The 23,333-nt window shown below is 38.4% G+C and overlaps 1 protein-coding gene across 2 annotated transcripts; it reads right to left on the bottom strand.

Moving 5' to 3' along the window:
* Positions 1-721: 721 nt before the first annotated feature.
* On the bottom strand, positions 722-21,542 carry mtr (5-methyltetrahydrofolate-homocysteine methyltransferase). 2 transcript variants are annotated; one of them, XM_026351443.1, is made up of 33 exons: positions 21,389-21,542; positions 18,940-19,151; positions 18,334-18,423; positions 17,461-17,530; positions 17,283-17,375; positions 16,755-16,861; positions 16,465-16,524; positions 16,037-16,131; positions 15,583-15,683; positions 15,397-15,458; positions 14,952-15,019; positions 14,769-14,848; positions 13,911-14,023; positions 13,683-13,823; positions 13,309-13,494; positions 13,058-13,237; positions 12,615-12,731; positions 11,056-11,196; positions 10,891-10,980; positions 10,348-10,500; positions 9,890-9,997; positions 9,540-9,640; positions 9,060-9,127; positions 8,644-8,764; positions 8,330-8,411; positions 8,047-8,145; positions 6,871-6,946; positions 6,484-6,639; positions 5,675-5,874; positions 4,871-5,071; positions 4,553-4,745; positions 3,863-3,975; positions 722-2,909 (listed from the first exon to the last, which is right to left on the bottom strand). In XM_026351443.1, the coding sequence occupies exons 1-33, from the start codon at positions 21,429-21,431 to the stop codon at positions 2,820-2,822; spliced, it is 3,810 nt and encodes a 1,269-aa protein (XP_026207228.1). In that variant the 5' UTR covers positions 21,432-21,542; the 3' UTR covers positions 722-2,819. The 2 variants fall into 2 exon arrangements, with proteins under 2 accessions (XP_026207228.1, XP_026207230.1); XM_026351445.1 differs by lacking the exons at positions 722-2,909; positions 3,863-3,975; positions 4,553-4,745 and having other exon boundaries at positions 4,877-5,025.
* Positions 21,543-23,333: the final 1,791 nt, after the last annotated feature.

The following is a 23,333-nucleotide window of genomic DNA, read 5'->3' as shown; positions in this document are numbered from 1 at the left end:
AAAATATCTAATTATTAATTTACCTATTAGCATAAATAATTATACAACTTTAAGGTGAAAGACTAATATAGTCATCACAATAATGTTTCAGAAACTAACTGCAGAGGAGTAGAAAAGAAAGAATGTGTCAGGACACATGTAGGCTGTAAGTCCACATGAAATTTTAAAAAGTGATTTAGTGTTTCTAAATGCAAAAACTGAAGGTGTTGTGATTGTCCCCCTTTGCCAATAGCTCATAAACTACACTGCTCAGATTGGATGAATTGGAGAAAAAATCTGGAATGATGGATATTTACACGTCTTTCCAAATAGTTTAATAATGCTTCATCAGTCCACAAAATATTTTATAATAACGCCAATATTGGTGTGGAGTCTCAATGTGCTCTTTGGTAAACTTCAGAAGTGAAGAAGGTTCACATACCTACCACTTTATATGTCATCATCTGGTTTAGGAATGGCTTGGAATCGCCCAGTAAGCTGCATATAAGCATATATATATATATATATATGCAAGGATATCTTAACTTTCAGCTTCTCACATTTTTTAAGTGCCAGCAGAAAGTTGATCCTACATTTTTCATAATGCAACTGAAAACACTGGAAAAATGCTCCAGAGCTACAAAAGACTTTATTTAACTGCTTTCACAAGTGAAGCAGTATTAGTAGCAGTAACAGTAGTAGCAGGTAGAAGTACGAGTTTAAACCCAGAGAAACACAGGTGGAAAATATTTATACAGTTTATTATTTATTCATAATAATAAAGTCTGATTTATACTGTCTTACAGTGTTTCATCATATATATTATGTAAGAAAGTAAAACAGATTAGAAACCATTAACGTCTTGACACACACTGAGACAAACCACTGCAGTGTGGGGCATAAGACAAGTGAAGTGCGCTTTAGCAGCTTACAGAAAGTTCTGAATGTTTTGTTTGCTAATTTGCTGCCACATGGACAAAAGTGTAGAGGATTCCAGAACTTGTAGATATGTTGTAAGGCACATCAGTACATCACTGATGAAATGTGGATGTTGATGGATGTTGTAGCACCTGACAGCACTGTAAAATACGCTGTACCTGTACATATTGTCACATGTTGTGGTTCATAATTATGACCCTTCAGCAGAGCATAAGTTAGTTTTAGCATCAATACATGACATTAATATGTCACATTTAATAACAGTTTTGAAATATTTTTTTTCTTTTGAACAACTTATATCTGAAGTGATTTTCAGAGAACAGATCCTTCAGAAAGGCTTTCATCAAGTTACAGTAGAGACAGACCAGCAGTAATTAGCCAATCAAACACTTGACCCTTGGATTCAAATATTGAATGTGTTCTTCAATGAGGTTGTGCTGATGCAAAGACTGTATATGTAAAAAACATAAAACAGCTTCTATAAAGATTGCAAAATAATAAAAAAAAAAATTATAAAATGAAAAAACAAAACAAAACATAAAATGAATACCTGATTTCAAATTACTTAAAACCACACCAACAATGGCATCACATTATACTTTAGTACACATCTACTCTTCTCAGTACTGAGCTCAGCAAAAACATTGCTTGCTTTAAGGTCCATGCTGCATTTATCCTCTACTTTAATGTCTGTAGTAAGTAAGTAATGCAGTAATGTGCCAAACCAAAAACTTAACCCACAGACAACTCTGGACACTAATCAACTTCACTGTTAGAATGTTACACCATTAATGTGATTTCAAATAATTTGAGATTCTGAATTTTTTTAAATTATTGTTTAATTGGTGGAATTGTGTCTTTATAAAATTTTAAAATTGCATTATTTTACTGAAAATGCCTTTATGCAAATGCTAAAATGACAAATACATTTAAATGAACGCATGCATGTAGGCATAGACCTACACTTTCAGTTCCACATACTAACATCTACAACTTATGAATAATGATTTCTAAAGCATATATCTGGGGCCTTATAAATGGCTGTAGTGTATCTAACTGTCACTTATGCATACTGGATTTTGTTCATGGAATAAAAGATTATTTGGCTTTGAGGACAGGTAAATGTTCCTGTCTTAACAGTGACGTCATCTTGTGCCACTGCGCCTGTACTGACACCAAAACAGGCATTCAGGCACAACACTTGATCATCATTTCTGTTAGAATGTGTACTTTTAGACTTTATAAAGCACTTGGCTAGTTGTTTTCCTTCCGCTTCCAATTTTGATGCTAAGATAGGCTAATCACATAACATCTTCTTATCCCATTCTTACAACGGACGCAAATGACCATATATTGCAAAATGCTGAACTATTCCTATAACATGACATAAGAGCTGATGGTAGAAGTCCTAACCCCTCTTTCTTTTGGTAATTTAAAAGATGAAAATGTTGTTATAATCAACAAACTGATCATTTTGGCACTGATTCAATGTCCAGCCCAGCCAAGGGATGAAAGTGAAAATAATTATGTCAACATTGAGCAAAATGATTGTGACCATGTTTGTAGCATGATCATTCAGCACCACTGGAAACACATTTATAATGACAGTAATGTGATAACATGTGTTTTGTGCTATTACTCCATTAAAAGTTTTTCATTACCTGCCTGCACAGAGGATTGAAAAAAACTGTGAGCCATTCTGAAATATATAGTAACAACTGTAAAATAGCAGGGCTTTATGTGTTCATCCATTATGAGATGTTGGCAGTGGAAGCTGCCACGGTAAAAACCTGCTACAAGGTATGATGGAGTGACTAGACTTTAAACACAATGTGCTGTTGTGTAGTTGTGCCCTGCCCTGATCTCTCTGTGTTCTAGCTGACTGCTGGAGCGACAACACTCTACACATCAGTATCATAACCCAGTATGGGAGCCAGCCATCTCTCCACCTCCTCCACACTCATCTCTTTCCTCTTTGCGTAGTCCTCCACCTGAAGACAAGGGCAGAATCAACCAAAACAACGTTATGTTACAGTCTTTGTCACATCACAACTCACAGGATAATCTAATTTTCAGTTCTTCATTTTGTTTCATTTATACACAGATTAATAATGACATTAACATATGTTTCTATATTTAATTTATGCTTAAGTTTAATATGCACACGTATCTCTACACACATCATCATACTTGTACTTTTTTTATAATGTAATAATAATATACAAAAACAATATTATTCAGTTTGACCAATAACAATAACATATAAATTATAAAAAGATTATAAAACAAATAATAAATAAATTATTTGAAATAATATACGTTTGTATGACTTAGTATAACATCTTTACTGCAGAAGAAGACCAGGGACTGCATCATCAATTCAAATCATCATCATCAAATCAAATCATCAATTCAACCAAGTGTCATGATGAAGAGTTCATGTAGCCTGAAGTAAACTAAATTCTAAACATTAATATACCATTTAGATGGAATGCTTGAGGCTATCACTGCAGCTGAACAACTGATGATGTAGCTGTGTGACACACAGTAAACCATCCAGTCCTGCTACCAACTAAAATAAAGCAGATAAAAATCTGATGCTTTCTTTCATCAACTCTAGCACGTTTTGTTTTAACCTGCTGGTGCTGCCCTCCTTAACAGGCAGCCTCTACAATGCATTCATATTATATTGATAGTTTATGATATTTCATATTTTTGATAGGAAGAATTCCAGTTCTTAGATCTGCTGTCATAATGTGATGCTAATGGGATGTATGGTCAGCGTATGCCACAAGAGAAGAAAGTTCAGTTCTAAGAAACTTAGAATTCCAATATAAATCTCTCCTTGGTTTTGGTTCTGACACAAAACCTAACACGATATCTAGTTATTAAAGGCAGTTTAAGATGTGTGTTGTTTTTTTTTGTTTGTTTTTTTTAGCCAAACCTGTTCCTTAGTGATCTTTCCCACAGCAAAGTATGAAGCCTGAGGGTTGGAGAAATAAAGTCCAGACACGGAGGCAGCAGGCATCATGGCCAGTGATTCTGTCAGACTGATACCTACACACAGACAAAAAAAATGTAAGCAGTTATTATATAAGCATATACAACAAAGCACACATCTGTACACATTACAACACAAAACTTTCACAAGTAAAATGTCAAAATGGACACATCACACATCAGGATTACATCTGGACTACACACATCCTGAGGGCCCCCACCTTTGTGGTCAGTTTGGAATGTGTCAGTGTTTCAATGACAACACTAAATCTCTCCACTTGAGACAGTATGATGAGTTAAACAGAAGGTTGACTAAGCCAGCATTAGGGGAATTAGCTAGCTCAGTTGGTAGCTGGACTGAAGTCTGAAGAGGTAGATGACAAGCTGGAGTACAGTACATAGCCTGCCTTCAGACAGAGACTTGCTATGTGTCAAGTATAATATGATTGTGACTGACTTTTGGCCACAAAACACCAACAAGAAAAGTCACCAATGCAGCCGCCAGCTTCTCGCTGAGTTTGCAATGACGTTAAGGTTGACAGAGGAGACTATGTTGCTAAGCTGCTTAGAAAAGATCACAACAACTCAGTATGCCTGGGAGTTGTTACAGTGAAGGTGTTTTTGCTGCTCTCACCAGTCTTTTCCTGAACACCAGCCAGGTCCCACATGGTGATTTTCTCAGTGTGGTCAGGCTGGCTGGGGTAACCGGGGGCAGGTCTGATGCCCTGGTATCGAACTCTGTGGAGGTCTGAGGTCTGCAGAGCTTCCTCACTGCTGTAGCCCCACAGCTCCTTACGCACACGAACATGGAGCTCCTCAGCAAACGCCTGGAGGTTAAGCAGTATCCAGAAACCAAACCAGTATTATGACACCAGTGGTTAGTGTGTTAGTAACAAATGAAACACCAGCAGAGATGAAAGTCTGATGTGTTGGGAAGTTGCCCACACTGTACCTCAGCCAGTCGGTCAGCCAGTGCTTTGACCATGATGCTGCTGTAGTCGTCTCCCTGAGCCTCGAACTGCTGACTCAGCTCCTTGGCTCCAAACACGCCAGCAGCAAACAGACCGATGTAGTCTGCCACACCGCTGTCTACAGGGGCCACAAAGTCTGACAAGCACAGGTAGGCTTCAGAACTAGAGCTGTCCTTCACTAACTGTAACACATAACACACACACACACACATATAATTGCAATGCTTTTACAATGAATAATTATATTGTTATCAAATGGCAAAATATTCAAATGGCATTCATGAAAATCTCTGTAGTACGTTCCATTTCGCGTTTCACTAAAGTTAGGTTCACTGTGTTTTATAACCGTGTGTGGTTATAAAACAAAGGAAACAGCAGTAGTAATTCTGGAATTACCAAATGTCAAAGTGATCTGTAATCTGTCTTGAACAAAGTTTTTAAAGCCTGTCATTAGACTCTATCTCACTTTGAAATTAGTTTTAATTTTGTCGATACATTGTAAACACAGGATCCATATTACAGTATGTGTTAGTATTTATGTAACATCATGTCTTTCTGTTGGCTAAAAATGTATTTTTATTAGTGCTAATCAGCTGAAAGCATTGGCTATACTGAGAGTAAGTTACAGTAGAACACAATAAGACTAGGAAGTCAAATTAAGTCTGAATGCCCACATGACTGGTGCAATTATGATTCAGAGCAATAATGCCTTAGTGGATATAAATGATTCTGAACAGCACCTGATCAGCACCATTTATGATCACAATGTTTTAGTATTTCCTAACCTGTTGTCGTAAGCCGTGGAATGTGGCGATAGGCTTGGTGTCTCTACGCACTTTGACATCATCTTCATACACATTGATGTCATCGCCATAGCTCTGGGCACGCCAGAATCCCACCAGGCCATGTCCCTTCAGGCTGCTGCTGTCAATCATCTGGCTGAGCAGCCGCTGGGCATCATCAAAGACTCGTTGAGCCTCAGAACCTGCAGGACCCAAATATTACTCCAATCAGACACAGTTTTACATGGCGTTGATGATGATGAGCTATTGCTAGTTGGCATTCTTGTAGTTGTGTGGTTATTTTAGTTTCAAGATTTCTCTACTGATAAAAATGGTCAATTATGCAGATTTTACTCATTTGTTTTTTTCACGGTTCACAATCATGTGATATGAATCCAGATCCAGTCTGAATACTGCTGTTGTTGGAAATTGCCATGCACATACAGGTTTAACTGACATGTAAGCCTAAAGCTAAAAATAAAATCAACATCATCATTTGTGTTACCAAATCGAATCAAATCGCACACTTTCCTCAGAAACTTCCTTCTAGTTTAGTTGAGGTTAGGACCCTTGTCTCTGTTGTTGCTCTCCTCTGTGTTTCATTTTAGCAGGCTGTGAGGTGCTGACATTAACTGATGACCACAGTTGATATGTGCACAGAAGTCAGACATGAATTCCATTTGGAAATCTCACTGTGGATGTTGTTTCTTTTTGATAATCTGATTTTTAACAACAACCAGTAAACAAACTACAGTATTGAATTCTGTTTATAATACAAATGTGATGAGCCCTGATCAACACTGAGCTCGTACCAACAGTCTTGTCGTTGAAGATCTTGGGGTAACCTCTGTTGGGGTATTTCCCCCTTAGCTGCCACACATCAAAGAAAGGCTTCCAGTCGATGAAGTCCACCAGACTGTTAAGGTCATAACACTCAAATATACGGGTGCCAAGGAACTGAGGACGCACTGAAACAGAGATGACCACAGGACGCCTTTGGTTTGAATTTGATGGGAAGTTTAAAAAAACACATAAATACTTAAATACTACATAAATATTCTGTTTATGGTTGTTTAAGTATTCTAATTTGAACCCAAGTTAACTTTTTTCATCAAATGTAAATATTATAGCAATTCTCTACATCAGTTCTTAAATTCAGGTAAGTGTCTTTGGAAACTTTGTTATTCCAACAGACTGACCTGGTCTGGGCTGAGAGAGCCAGTCTATATGTAAAGCCTTCTCTCTGGCCTGGGAAAGAGACAGGTACTGACGATCCTGAAGACAACACAGGTAGATGGAGGATAAATTGGAAGACAAGACAATTTCGTTTAGTTTGTTTGTTTTTGTTTGGGTGAGTGGCTCTGTGGTACTGTATATGTATTTTAATCAAAAAAAACAGCATAGGAAGACTGTGATAGGACAGTGAAATACATAGTTACGTGTGAGCCGTTTAAGAAAAAAACAATTTGCAGCTGCGGTCAAATTAATGAATTTGCATTAAGTTGTCAGGGATTTAGACTCAGTGTGTATTTGGTCTAACTATTCTAACATAACATTACTGAGATTCCAGGTACTGTAGTCTTTAGAGTGGAATTGTGAAACACTGTTCACCTGGGAACACTCAAATCTTCTCAAATGGTTACACCCTTTGAACTACTCCTCACTCCAAAATGTCATGGGGGAAATCTACTGAGAGGTCATTGGATTTGTGGGACCTTACAGTTTGTCATAAAATGTTATCTGATCATCACTCACTCAAGTCAAGAGTTTTGAGCAATATTATGTGCCTAAAGTATTGGCACATCATATTGTCTTCCCTATGATGACATCATCACTCAAGAAAAAATCGGATCTTTCACGTCTTTAAAAATAAACATAAACTCACAGCGCTCACAGTGCGACGCGAAAAAGAATATGCACTTATTGAATAATGCTAATTGCAGGCTAATTGGAGTCAGGTGTTAGCATAAGTTTAAAAATGTGGTTGGAGGTGTGTACTAGAGCTACTTGGACTGATAAGACTATATTGAACTATTTGTAGAGAATGTAGCTCTATATTTGGCATAAAAACATTTCAAAAGCTTCACATACTTTTTCTTATCACTATATGTTATTGACTGAGCCTGAATGAGGCTGTTTGAAACTGCAGTTTATAAGATGTGCTCTGTTGTGTCTGTTTGCAGGTGCTCAGGTGTGCTAAACTTGTTCGGAGGCAGCCGATTCCAGCTGGCTGTATTTAGATGCAATAAGAGTTTAAGGCACGTGGACATGGCGACTCAAAGAAGATCACCTATGTGGGTCACTGAATCTTTGAGAACACTTCTAAACCAGGGCAGTGAATTCTCCCCTAGTGCTGGCAGAGCAGCCATTCTTACCATCAGAGAGTCATAGTGGTCCTGTCTGATCTCCTCATATTCCTCTTTTACCTCGTCAAAGTACTCTTCCCTCATTGTCTCATCCAGCAGCTGGGAGCACTGACAGGAAGACAAGCAGGAGATAAAACCCATTAAAGTCAGTGTGGACAGCATTCTGATGCAGAATCTGATCCACAGACTATTAGAGTGATCTGTAAAATCATGCAGCACTGGTATCCAGAGGCAGATTAAAAGTTTCTTCAACATATTTTATTCAAATTTAAAGCTCAGGTAATATTCTTACCACCACCACACTCCTGGAGGCGTCCAGAACATGGACAACTGGACAAGAGTAGCGAGGGGCAATCTTCACTGCAGTGTGTGTCCTGTCAAAAAAGAAAAATAACATATCTTTCATAATACAGATGATGTAGCATAATGTTTTGGGAAATGAACACTATTGTGAACCAAAGCATCATGAAGATGCACCTAGCGTCACTTGGAGAACCTGACACACCCATGTGTCACAGCACTCTACCACTAATGCTTCCTAATCTATACAACTGTTTTTCTCAGTATCTATCAGCCCCATAGTAGTTTAATTTGTGTGTGGATTACTTTGATGTGGTGGCTCCTCCAATCAGCAGTGGTGTTTTGATGCCCAGTCTCTCCATCTCTTTGGCCACATAGATCATCTCATCCAGAGAGGGGGTGATAAGACCAGACAAACCAATGATATCTGAAAAAACAGAATACATATCCAACCTTACCCCACAGTGCTCCACATTACCACAGCTGCTGATATAAGAGAAAGAGGGTAAATGCAGCAGCAATAGTCTGAATAACTAGCATGTATGGCCAGAGGACACATTGACTGTTCACTATCAGATAGATAACCAGGCTGTTCTGAAGCGGTCACCATGTTCAACTAAAGAGACTTCCCAAACTGTTTGCCTTGCTTTGCTAATTGTCATTCTTATAAATATGGTCAGCACCTCATACTGACAACATGTAATCTAAATGATAAACTGTACCTGCTTTCTGTGCGATGGCCTCTCTGAGGATCTTGTCACAGGGAACCATTACACCCAGGTCAATCACTCTGAAAGAGAACATCCCAAATTCACTGGTAGCACTCTTCCTTTAGTCTCTCTATGTCTTTGATAAATATGTATCTCAGTACAGATTCTTTATGTTGAGTTGGTTAGTTTATCAGAAGAAGACAAGTTAAAAAATGCATCTGCTCTTTAACTGCAGACACTATCAGCTCGTGCTCGCTGTAGGCTCTCTGTGCCTTTAGTCTTGTCTTCATCTTCATGTCATTCTACATCTTCAGCCAGAATTAACAAAGCAGATTAACAAAGTTTGCTTTCTCACTGGTTCTTTTAATGTTCCAGTTCCAACCTAGGTAGATTTTAAACATAATCAGAGAGGTGTGGTGGGGAAAGAACCTGTTGATCAGGGGAGGATTTCATATTGTAAACAATTGATACTTAACAGTGAACTAGTTTTACCTAAAGTTGTTACAACCCAGCACCACGCCTACGATGTTCTTGCCAATATCATGGACATCCCCCTTCACTGTAGCCAGAACTATGGTGCCCTGGTAGGGATCCTGCAGACCAAGGAGAAAAACATCAGGGGAAAGAGATGACCACACAACAGACTATGTATTCCATACTTTATTTTCATGCACAGGGCTTACACTTAGATCAGAAGAAATAACTAATTTTACCATACAGTACATACAGTATTTGCTATCATGGCACCTAAACTATGGAATAAACTGTTGTTCACAACCCATACAGTACTACTGTTGCAATAAACAACCTACTAAATGCATTCAAATTTAGTTGACACTGACCAACTCCTCAGTTGACCCTGTCGATGCCATCATCTCCTCCCTCTCCTTCTCCATGAAAGGAATCAAATGGCTCACTGCCTTCTTCATAACACGAGCTGACTTGATCACCTGTGTACATACACAAGTACTTTAATGCATCTGTTTTATTACAGTAGCTTTATTATTGCTGAATATGAAGGAATAGGTACAGACAGAAATATTTAGGGGAAATTTGGGGCATTTTTGAAACAAGTTATGTATGATTTGTCTTCTGTTGATTGAAATTCAGTCCCTTAATTTGGGGATACAATCGGTTACAAAAATATTAGAAGTATCACAGAAGGTCACTTAAAGATGAAAACAACCCAGCTGAAAGTTTTCTGTGAAATGACACAAATTGAAAACCAATAAGGTAGAAAAAGAAGAACACAGTATCACAGAGGAGATAAAGATAAAAAATCTATCTGGCCCCATCCTACCTGTGGCAGGAACATCTTCCCAGCTCCAAAGAGATCTCCCACTACCTTCATACCGTTCATCAGAGGGCCCTCGATGATGTGCAGGGGTCGAGTGTAGCGGTCAACCTGGGTGCGACACTCCTCCACATCCTCCACTATATACTTCTCTATTCCCTGCACAGGAACGCATGGTGGATCACTCATCTTTATATAGATGTCTACAGTGAGTGGCCTGGCAGTATAGTGAATTGTGGGACCATATATGCACAGGCCACAGACAGAGTAAAAGCATAGGGCCGACTGTCAGCTGTCACACCCCTAAAGCAATGTTTCTCCATCTAATAGTGTTTAGCCAGGGTACTGTAGCTAAAGCAAAACTGTTAATATATCAGTAATATCAGCATGTCAAGAGCCTCAAATAATAACTAGGAAAACGATAGCACTTACAACAGTTAACTACAGACCACAAGGTAAATTCCGTATAATGTCCATTCCTACTACTATACCTGTCTCTTATTTAACCCCAACACAGGTCTGGTAAATAAAGCTATGTAAATATCTTACCTTGATCAGGGCGTACTCCAACCTCTCCTCCACACTTCCTTCTCTCCACTCATCTGTTTGAACTACCTTCTTCCCTCCTTTTACATTGTTCTGATAACAAGAGTAATAACGTCAGCATCTGTTAACTAACAACTTGGTGTACTGTTTACATGTCAGTGTGTGTACCTGTGCATAAGCCAGTAGTTTATCAGTAGCACCAGCATCTCTGTTCCAGATGAGGTTTTCACAAAGTAGCAGCAGTTCTTTATCAATGTCATCATATACAGGCAGGTTCCCAGCATTCACTATCCCCATGTCCATACCATCCTGAGACAGGACCAAGAACAAATAATTATTTTTGAAAGAAAAAGATTATTTTGTCCCTTAAAATAACATGAAATTAAGACAAATACAGTAAAACACTGAAGACATGGTTAATGTTTTACATGTGAAATGAAAAGAAACTGAAGATCTCATTTAACACTGTGTACTGCTCCCTCAGCAGAACAGTGCAAACAGAAAGAGAAGGCCCCCCATTGCACAACTGAGCAAGAGGACAAATATAAATAAAATGTGTAGTTTGAGAAAACAGATGCCTCACAGGTCCTCAACTGGTAGTGTCATTAAATAGTTCCCATAATTCAGACTGGCCAATAAAAAAAGAAAGAACAAAGTGTTATGGACAGTCAAAAAGGTCTATTGTGAGATGCATACTCAGCCATCTGTCATGGTGGAGGTACTGTGATGGTCTGGAGCTGTTTTAAAGGTAAAGAAAAAAGGCTATCCCTCTATTTTACAACACTATGCCATACTCTGGACCTACAGCAGGACACTGACCTGAAACACAACTCTAAACTACGTGAGAACTCTTTGGAGGGAAAAATCTATCAGCTGATATTCTCTCTATGATGAAATGGCCAGCAGTCACCAGATCTCAAACCTACTGAGCTGCGTAGTGGAACACTACTTACTGCCTGGTGCAGTAAAGTGGCCACAAGCCAGTCTAACTTGTAGGCACTTCAGGAAGCATGGAATGAAATCTCTTCAGACTACCTCTATAGTGGCCAAAGTATATGAGGCTGTAACTCCTACAAATGGAGGATTCTTTAGAACCCTTAAGAAGCCCACAATTATTAATTATTATAATAAATAATTAAAAATAATTTATTTAACAACTTTGTCAGTCACTATAGTTCTTATTCATTTTACTGTAGTTGTCATTGTAACTCATTACATGTATGTTTTCATGGAAAACAAGAACATTTTTCAGTGACTCCAAACATTTGAATGGTAGTCTGTAGTTTATCATATTTGGAATCACTATTTCACACTGTGGAAACCTTCAGTCTCAAATCTCAGTGAAAATGCGGATGGTGTAGTGGTAAGATTGCTGCCTACCATATCTCCCCTCCATGCGGGAGACTGGGTATCAAATCCCAGCTGTGGCCTAACTCCAGTAGGGGTCCATAAGCAAGACCCTCTTTACGTTTACCCTGACTTTGCCTAGTACCTTGTTCCTCACTTGTAAGTCGCTTTGGATAATAGCGTCAAAAGCTACTAAATGTAAATGTACTGCTACTCTTCCAAATTGCACTTTTACGCTATGAAACTGAAACAGCTCTTTCTAGAGCACCTTACTTTAAAGTTTGTCTTATAAGTCACTTTGGATAACAGCATCTGCCAAATAACTAAATGTAAATGTGATGTATAATGTTAAGGTGTGTAGATGAAAAGCTATGGCCTACCTTGATAGCATGGTAGAGAAATGCTCCATGCATAGCTTCCCTGATGGCCTCCATTCCTCTGAAGGAGAAGGACAGGTTGGAAAGACCTCCACTTACCCTGGCTCCTGGTAACGTCTCCTACACACACACACACACACGCGCGCACACACACGCACGCACGCACGCACACGGAAACACGCGCATGCACACACACACGCACACACACACACACGCGCACACACACACACACACACACACACACACACACACAAATTAGATGACCTTCACAAACATTTCTGTCATTGTTGTATCAAGTCACTCTTGCCCTGAACCCAGCCTGGCAGGCAGTGCTTTCTAACAGGTTGCATAGAGGTCCAGATAACCATAATAATGGTATTAATGCAGGTACATACAGGTGTTGTGATTGGTTGAGTTTACATCAGTTTGTCCTTGCAATGCATTACCTTGATAAGTTTAGTAGCCCTCATGAAGTTGACAGCATACTCATTATGTTCCTCCATGCCTGTGCCGATAGTGAGGATGTTGGGGTCAAAGATGATGTCATTGGGGTTAAATCCTACTTTGTTGACCAGCAGCTTGTAAGCTCGAGTGCAGATCTCCACTTTGCGGTCTGTATCTGTGGCCTAGAGAGGACAGAATGCTTATCTACCTATACAGTGAATGTGAGTTTGCATGTTTGTTTGTTGTCTCTTACCTGTCCCTCCTCATCGAAGGCCATCACCACCACAGCAGCCCCATAGCGCTTTACAGTGGCAGCTCTGAGCAGGAACTCCTCCTCTCCTTCCTTCAGACTGATACTGTTGACTATGCACTTTCCCTGGCAGCATTTCAAGCCAGCCTCAATCACGGAGAAGTTAGAGGAGTCAATGCAAAGAGGAACCTGGATGCAGAATCTGTCTGTCATCTACTGCACACTCATAGGTTTGTTAAAAAGCTTTTAAATTTTTTTAAAACCTTTTTGACACTATGGCATATTAAATGTAAATTAATGGCTTGACTGCAGTTCTCTTACAATTCAATCTACAACACATTAACTATAAACTGTGTGTACATTTCACTGCTTCCTACCCTTGCAATGTCCGGCTCAGAAGCAATCAAGTTACAAAATCGGGTCATGGCTGTTGCTCCCTCCAGCATCCCCTCATCCATGTTTATATCCAGGACCTGAGCTCCCATCTCCACCTGCATCTTAGCAATGCTTAGTGCCTCCTAGACAACAAAGAGGAAAACATGTACCAAACAAACTGATGCCATTATCACATATGCCGATGATTTTCTCTGAAACTTCTGTCTCACCTCATAGTTTCCTGTCTTGATCAGCCTGGCAAACTTGAGTGACCCAGCCACGTTGCACCGCTCACCAATGTTTACAAAGTTGGTGTGGGGGCCGATCCTAAACGGCTCTAAACCTAGAGAACAAAAACACTTAAACTGACATCCTGTATGTTTGATAAGGAGGAAGTGACACAGGGAAGAACTCTCCTCATACAGGGCAGGGTGATCTCAGCACCACTGTTTACCTCTAAAGATAAAGGCATGGGCACTTGTATGTCTGAACATATATCTGTATTGGTTTACAAGTTTGAAACATCTGAATTGAGTTTTTAGGGGTGTAGCAAAATTATAACCTAAAAACGATGATCATATAACAGCTGGGGGTGTATTGTTCATGAATATATAACTGGTATTTAATTCTTTACATGCTTACTTTTAAATGCAAATTTCTACAGATCTTATTCTTTTAGTAGTAGGAAGGCTCGTGTCCTAAACACTAACATTTTGAGTTTTTTATTTATTTCCAAATCCTACTTTTTTAAAATTTCTGTAAAGGTTCCATGAATAAACTGCAAAATATCCTGTGTATATTTCAAATTAAAAGCCTGTCAAAATTCGTTTTCAGATTTTGCACTGTTAGATTATTAAAATGCAAACAATGCAGCAGAAATGTTTTCCTGACATCAGCTTAGCAATGACAGTCATACGGTACATCAAAGCAAGGTTGGATGTCACACAATGTAGTTGCAATAAACCTATAGGACCGCTAAATCCCAGTTAATTTTACAATCACAATTACAAAACTGAACAAATAAGAAAGGGACCCTACAAGCACATCAATAATAACAACAATTACAACAACCCAGCATCCATCGATACCTGAGAGCAGCAAGCAGTCTTGATAAATGTTAGCAACAGGAGCTCGTGGCTTGCAGTGTCTGACTGCTTCAGATATGGCTCTGTGTGAGGAAAGTTGGGAGGGAAAGAATTCTGACATTTTCAAAATTGTATGAAATGTAAGACAAACAGTGATTTGTCAAAAGTCTGTTACTTGTCAAGGACCTGATGTGTCCTGGAGTGGTCCCACAGCAACCTCCTACAATATTCACAAGTCCATCCATAGCAAACTCCTGCAGACAGAAGTTATAACAACAACTTAGCTGCAGCAAGGAGGCAGCCAGAGACAGCTGAGGTCACACTCTGAGACGAAAACCTCTTTTTTGCATGTTGTTAACTTTGTGTCTTCTTTCCCCTTGCGCTTCCCTTGCTTCCAGCCTGCATGCTGAGTTTGGCTAACTATATCCTGACTATAGCTCTGTATATGAACACAGTATTAGTATCCCAAAGTTGTGAAAAATCCTTGATATTGTCATTTTGTCAGATAAGAGTTGTTTTGACCGTTTTGCATTTTGCCTTCAACTTCTATAGCAGAATATGATGGAAAACACTGGCAGAGTGTGGCACCTCTCACAAGAAGACTCAATGGTTGAGCAGTAAAGAAACACACCTTTAAATTGGAGGCTGTTACTTCTGGAGTTTCATCATATCCTCCAAATGTGTTGGGAAGACCTTAAAAAAATAGATAACATACAGATTACTGCAGCCATTTCAACATGTGAAATGTATAGTTAGAAACAATTTTACTTTAAGTTGTTTCAGGTCTTAACTGTGTTTTAAATTGAGTGTGGATTACCTGCATTGGGATAACAGATAATAAAAGCTGTGGTGCTTTGGCCTATGGTCTCAATAAATGGCCTCATCTCTGTCGCACCTAAGGCACAGTTCAGACCGATACTGCGACACAGAGAGAGACAAAACCAGTAAGAGACTGGAGATCAGAGGAAAACTGTCAAACAGAGAGACACAAAACTAGTAGAAAACTGGAGATCAGAGGCCTACTGCAACAGAGAGAAAGAGAGAGAAAGAGAGAGAGAGACAGACAGAGAAAGAGAGAGAGAGACAGAGACAGAGAAAGAGAGAGAGACAGAGAGAGAGAGAGACAGACAGACAGAGAGAGAGAGAGAGAGAGACAGAGACAGAGAGAGAGACAAAACCTGTAGGAAACTCATGATCAGAGGGATACTGCGATACAGAGAGAGACTAAGCAGTACCGGAACACAGTGTAGGTGTGAGGTCCAGTGACTCACCACAGTGGTTTAGCATGGGATACACTGACGATAAAGGCCTCTCCTGTCTGACCAGACAGAGTTCGTCCACTGCGGTCAACAATGGTACCTGAGATCTGAATCACAAGTGTGACAAGAACGCAAGATAACATTTTAATAGATTCTCAACTAACATGTAGAGAATACATTCATCATTATCTCAGCTGCATGACCGCTGACACAGAGGCTAACTCTCCATCTTTTTATTCATCTGACAATTGGTGAAAAAGTGATTAAAGATGTTTGTCAAGCACAATTTTACAATGATAGAGTTTTTAAAAGAATAAATAAAATTAAGTTCACTTATATACAGAAAATGTTTTACTTTAATTATGCTTTTGTGCAAACCACTCCTTATGTATAAAATGTGACCACAACACAAAGATAAGAATAAAATATCATACACTTACAAATATAGGTTTTCTTTCGTAGCTCTTTTCAAACAGCAGGTCGATCGCGAACAGGGCAGCCTAGAGAAGGAATGTACACAGACAGACCCATCATTCCTGTACAGAAAACCTCAGGTCACATAATGTCTAGAAAGAATAAAAACACCATAACTGTGGCCTAAAGACTGTACAACTCAAAACCCACTAAATTCTTTGTCTTTAAACAATAATAATAAAAATCAACACAGACTTTCTAGGTGCTTAGATAAAATACTCTAACAGAATAAATTCACACAGAGAATGAGGACTACCTTAGCATTGGCAGTGTCGAAAATGGTTTCAACCAAAATGAGGTCAGCTCCTCCATCTAATAGACCTCTGACTTGCTCTGAGTAGGCCTCTACTAGTTCATCAAAAGCTGGGTAGGACACACGCACACATACACAGAGGTTTCAGTCCATCAAATAATTACATGTTGCAGTGCTAGATTCTCATTTGCATGTTGGTGTCACTCAACTGGTCTGTCACAGCAGACACTGTGAAACATACACCTTTGCTTTTTCCCATGACCACATGTCAAAATCAAAACATCAAAATATGTTCAGTAGTAGTTGTTTTCTGATCTAGAACACTTCTTGATAAGATCCTTCATCACAAGAAAAAAGTGAAACTAAAACCATCACATAATGCAACAAAAATACTACAAATCTGATACTAGAAAGTGCATGAGGCAGGTCACCCAGGACACCACCTGTATTTGCACACATATTTATTCTCAGTGGCCACTTTAATAGACCAAACTGAAAAATAACAAAGACAAAAACTCTAAGTCATCTTACTGATGTTCCTGAAGTCTGGTCTCTCCACAGAAGGTGATACAGACAGAGTTTTATTGGTGGGACCCACTGACCCAGCTACGTAGCGTTTACAACCTGAAGACACACACACACGTTACACATCAGCAGGAATTCTTATCGTCAAGGATGCTACTGTATTGATTCTAAAGATTCCACTCACCAGTTTGTTTGGCTACATCGTCGGCTGCTCTCCTTGCCAACTCTGCCGACGCCTTGTTCAGACGATATGCCTGACACCAACACACAAGAACAAAGCCACAAAGAGCTGAAATGAGCTGCAAAGCTCACACCAAATCACTAACCCGCTTTCTTAAAACTACTCCTCCGTAAACTACTCCTCTGTTGTTTTATTAAACTTAAAGTTAAATTTCACGTCATGTATTATTGCATATGTCATTATTATTGTTTCTCAAAATACAGTTCATTGGCATGAACTGATTCCAGTGTTTGGGTCAATGTATCTTGGTATTTGAGCCTGACAACAGCCTGCATAAAAAGCTTGAGCAATGTTAATACCTATTGATAAAGCAAGTGACTGATGGAGTATGCTGTAACCAGTAGTCACATTTTGACATCACTAATATGCAGATGAGTGTATGGCATAATCGTGCGGGCTCCAGCTGCTTTCCACTAAAAAAAGTTAGTAATTTTCCTATTTCCTAATTTGTAAGTGTAATTCATAGCTCCATCAGTGATGACAATTCATCAGTGTAGCATGATATGGTAAGACTTTAAGAAATTGACATCGTTGAAAAAATTGATCAAATCAATTTAGTGTAAAATCATCACATAAAATGTAGTTTGTGCCCACTGAGGTATGAGGTAATGGTTAAGGTGGACATATCAGCGAGGGCACAGAGGTGGGTGAACCATGTGCAGCTGTACACAGAAATGTGGACAGCTCTCATACCAAGAAGTGGTCCATCAGTGGTTAATGAGTTAACACCACTCAGTCTGTGTACTTGACCTTTGATTCTATAGCAGCATAACAGCATGAGTTGTCTCTGGTGCTCCATTGGTCTTGACATCATACCATATGTTCAAGTCCATAGTCCGCCTGAGCGACCGAAGTGCTGCTGAATGTGTTGGTCTCTATGATGTCGGCACCAGCCTGCAGGTACTCCTTTATAAACAGACAAGCATGCGTTACACACAGCCATGCACACACTGAGGTTTAAATCCTGTTTAGAACACGACTGGTGGTGGTGATTGGATGGAAAAATTTTAAATTAGACCATTGCACTGTAAATCATAACTGCACATTTACATAGCACATCCAGTATATAGTACATAGTATACTTTAAATTTTTTTTATTATATATTATATTTATTTATCTATGCTTTTATAATACTTAACATTTGTATATTTATTTTTTGCATTTATTGACAGCAAAGGAAGAATATTACTGTACAGGGAAACAGGTTTTCCTCACTGTGCACATGACAATAAATGCTTTGACTCTTTGAATTTGTTATTCAGTAGATAATCCAATGTAACCAGCTAACTGAACAACACAAACAAATTTCCATTAACTTATAATATAACTATAATGTTAATTAAATAGATACTTCACTACACTACATCAGTAGTGGATAGGTGGCAGATGAACAGTCCTAGTTTTTCTATTGGGTGAAGTACCTTGTGGATATTGTAAATGATATTGGGCTGTGTGATACTCAGGAGGTCGTTGTTGCCCTTCAGTGGAAGAGGATGGTCTTTAAACTCATCCCCCCTGAAATCTTCCTCTTCAAGTTTATGGTGCTGGATCATGGTTCCCATCCCACCGTCCAGAACCATAACCCTCTTCTGAAGCACAGCTCGTAGCTCAGACTCTAATGGACTACTGCATCCTGGAATGAAAATTTGACTTTATTAATCAGAGATAGGTATATACAGTAAATGTCCAGTCAGGTACTACTATCTTGATTATCTTGATTCTACTATTATCTTGATTGTTGAACTGTGCAACTTGAGTGAAGAACTTGGTTGTTTAAGAAATGAGAAGCTACTCACTGCATCAGTTAGGGTTAAATACCTTGATGCCAGCTGAAAAATAATCATCCATGCAGTAATTATTCAATGGGAGGCTCTTACCTATTTGCTTAATTAAATCAAGGTGGTGATTTTTGTTTTTTTGTTGTTGTTCTGGACGGGCAGTGTATATATACACTCTTTAGCCACTTCATTACAATCTGTACAATCTAATGTGATTCAACAAAGTAGCACTGCCTTGAATTCTACTTATACAAGGTCATAACCTCTCAGTTGTAGTTGCAATTCTAATATATTTCTTTATTATTGAGATCATGGGGTGTTGGAGTCATACTATCAGGTGGTTCTAATGTTTAACCCCATAACAAAAAAAAAACAAATTAACATTTGGAACCCTCAAAACATTAGAAACACCTCTTAGTGTAATCCAGTACGATGTCTCTTATTTTGGTGGTGAACAACACACTGAACTATCATGCTACTGTGAATACTATCATAGCCTAGATGCTGCTTGACCTGTTTCTAGCCATAGGTGTAAATGGTAAATGGTTAATGTTTGCACTTATATAGCGCTTTTCTAACTGAAACTCAAAGTGCTTTACATTGCATCTCATTTACACACTGATGGCAGAGCTGCTATGCAGCTTATCTGACTCACTGGGGGCAACTTGGGGTTCATTTTGCCCAAGGACAGTTTGGTATGTGACATGGCAGCTGGGAATCAAACCACCGATCCTATGATTGGCAGCTCTACCTATTGAGCCTCAGCCACCCCGCGTGAATGCATCAACTCGGCCACCATCTTGGATCAGGGATTCTGCACATCTTAGTGCATGAATGCGTATGGAGGCAGAGGTTTATCGACAATTAAAATCGTCAGACCTCACTTATTTTACAATTGATTGTCAGCAGATGGGTTTTATACAAATGCCAGAAATATATTTATGATAAGGGGATAGACACACATCTTTTGCTGTCTGTTACACTATTATTTTTATTTTCTTACTGCATCGATTGTTTCTTATACTTGTCTGTTCTTGTCTGTTCAGTCATGTTTAAATCTTCCACTTTTAGGAGCTTATTTTCTTTTCTTTTTTTTAATAGGTTGTGAAACTAATATACTGTAATATTTAAGGTGCCCTCACCTTATGTAATTCAGATTTTACTAATTGAAATATTATTATTATTACTAGAGTGATCGCTCCTTGTCTGTTTAGTCCTGTCTAAATCTTTCACCTTTAAATAACAGCTGTAGAAACTATTTGTAAGTCATTTCTCCTCAGTGCTACTGTACATTCACTGTCACTCTACGTGTACGTACATTGTCACTTGTCTTAACTCTTACTTATTTTGATAAACTATATCAAATTAAACCAGCACAAAAGTCTGTTTCTATCACTTCAACTGCTCAGTTCACCGCACAGTCCTGAACCAATACGGAGGAGCGACAGGCGCATGCGCATATCTGTATGGATGACTGAAGCACAGAGGCTGTGAAGCGTTCAGGAGCACTCAACACTGTCGCTGCCAATGAACTCAACATTCACTGAAACATATGCTGCCATCAAGGAAAAGTAAAGATGATTTAACACCGTGGTAAACATGACTTTGTGTCACCTTTTGTGTGCGTTTCAGGCATCAGAGTCTAAATTCGCTTCTATTTGAAAACTACAATTTTTGTTGATCAGTGAAAACACTAAACATGTGTGTCCGGCATTAAGAGTTTATTTTTGACTTTGTTTCATTAGTATGTGTGTTCATGAATGCTGATAATCCAGGACCCTCCTTATCATCTTCTTTCTCGTAGTTCTAGTCTGAAACAACATTTACAACATTTACCTAAAGCGACTTACAAGTGAGGTACGAAGGGACAAGCAACACGTAGCATAACAGAATAAACTGTCCCATCCGGTTACATCTACCGTTAATTAGCTAGTAAGTCCTAATTAATCAAACATACACACACACACGTGGCGTGTGAACAGCCAGGCAGAGGCAGCTTTACGTAAGACTGCCAATGTTGCAGAAGGCTAAAAAGCACAAGCGTGAGGTTATCAAACGTTAATAAAACACCGGGAAAGCGCATGGTATTCACCCGATTCTGAAGAGTACTGATTAATCACGTTAGTCGGAGCCATCTTGACAAGCACAAGTCTTGAAAAAAGCCCTGCAGTCGGTCTGGAGAGCAAACGATGAATGTTACAGCTCAAACATCTACAACGAGTAGGCTAATATTTCGTCGGAGCGTGTTTTTAGCTCACATGCAGCAACATTGCAACTTCTGGTTTAAACCTTCACAATAAAAGATTCTTGACAACCCTGTTATGCAACGTTTTCCTGTAGCCCAAAATGACTTGGAACAAAATATAATCAATATATAAATTAGAATTAGTGTGGATAAAGCAAGCTCTCTGTACACAAGGGGTCTTATTCCAGTAGGCCTGCTGAATGTGTGTAGCCTACTTTATTCACCTGTGCAGGGGGTTACACCAAGTCTCTGATAGTAACATAAATCTTTATTCTTATTGTTTAGTCTTTTTCAGGTTTTTCACATTTGAATGTTTGCAGTTTTCACTGCTTCACACTGTTTCACTGTCGTGTATCCCCCAAAAGCTGCCTTTTTTCTCGTTAATAAACTACATTTCTGAGTAGATTAAATTAATTGAATGTTGTTTTTTCACAGTAACCAGTCACAAATTCATTTATAAAGTGATTCTCTTCTTGAATGTTTACAGGAATTTAACTTAAGACCTAAACAGATTTTTGCAGAAACTTATTTCCGATGCTCATGTGGAACAAATTTGGCTTGACTTGTAAATACATGCAATCAAGAGCATTAAAGTCATTAGTGTTTTAAGATACTAAATAAAACTAGAGAAAGCAATTTCTGAAGAAAATACATGGGAGAGCTGATCTGCTGCTGAAAAAGACGCCAACCGTTAAGTAGCTGCTGACCAATGACAAGTTATAACAAATTCTTATCTAAGAACATCACAAAGAAATGTTGATAAAAAAAGTAAATGTGACAAAAGGAAAGAGGAGAAAGTTTTAAAAAGAGGACGAAATAAAAAAAACACATAAGTCAATGAAAAACAAGAAGTAGACAGTAAATGATAGGAGAAATAAAAACAATCGAGTAATAGGAATCTGAACATTTACTGTCATATAATATAATTTTACAAAATTATCAAATAATCTTATTAACCCATCATAATCAATAAGCCAGAACCAGAAGTCTCAATGTTTAATTTAGCTATTTATGCAAGTGAATGTAATTTATGTTTTTATTTTGAAAAGGTTTGGAGGAAGTCTGTGTGGATAGTTACTAAACAGTCAAACACTCTTATAAACTAATAACAACAAAGCAAAATTCTCCAGATATAATAAAGTTTTCGATTTGTGCTTTTATTTTGAGAGGACTTAGAGGAAGTAGGAACTGTTTATTACTCAACAGTCACACAGTATTATTTACTAATCATAATCAGTAGCAAAATTTAATATTTGTCTATGTCCCTTTAGTGCATGTCCGTTATTTTTTTTAACATAAAACATTTAACATTGTGGGCAATGGAAGAGCTGAGGGGGACTCCCATCACCCTGAGGCTCACATAGAAAATGTTATTTTTGTCTTAGCTTAGACAAATAGTTTATCATAATCAATTTAATTGTATTTGTATAGCGCCAATTCACAGCAGAAGACAGGGATATTCTGGTCAAATATAACTCTGAGATTTTTTACAGTATTAATTTAGGTCAATACTAAGTCATCTATGAAAAGAATGTGATTAGACATAGTGTTTCAGATTTTAGGCCCAAACTGTATAACCTCTGTCTTGTCTGAATTTAGGAGAAGGAAAATTGGAGGACATCCAGGTCTTTATGTATTTTAAACATGCTTGAAGTTTGATTAATTGATTAGTTTCTCCTGGTTTCATAGATAAGTATAGCTGGGTATCATCCGCATAGCAATGGAAATTTATAGAGTGTTTATACTTTATATAATATTGCCTATATAAAGTATATACATATATATAGTGTGA

Source organism: Anabas testudineus, chromosome 19 (assembly GCF_900324465.2).
Source record: "Anabas testudineus chromosome 19, fAnaTes1.2, whole genome shotgun sequence".
Taxonomy (NCBI): domain Eukaryota; kingdom Metazoa; phylum Chordata; class Actinopteri; order Anabantiformes; family Anabantidae; genus Anabas; species Anabas testudineus.
The sequence above is the reverse complement of the archived record's forward strand: the minus strand, read 5'-3'. Positions and strand labels throughout refer to the sequence as shown.

What these genes read in the sequence shown, in the direction of transcription:
- mtr (XM_026351443.1), bottom strand. Translation starts at nt 21,431, where the DNA reads ATGGCTCCGACTAACGTGATTAATCAGTACTCTTCAGAATCGG. An exon ending in TATCTGTTATCCCAATGCAG is followed by an intron (nt 15,459 to 15,582) that starts GTAATCCACACT and finishes TATTTTTTTAAG; the next exon opens with GTCTTCCCAACACATTTGGA. An exon ending in CTGGGTTGTAACAACTTTAG is followed by an intron (nt 9,128 to 9,539) that starts GTAAAACTAGTT and finishes GTTCTCTTTCAG; the next exon opens with AGTGATTGACCTGGGTGTAA.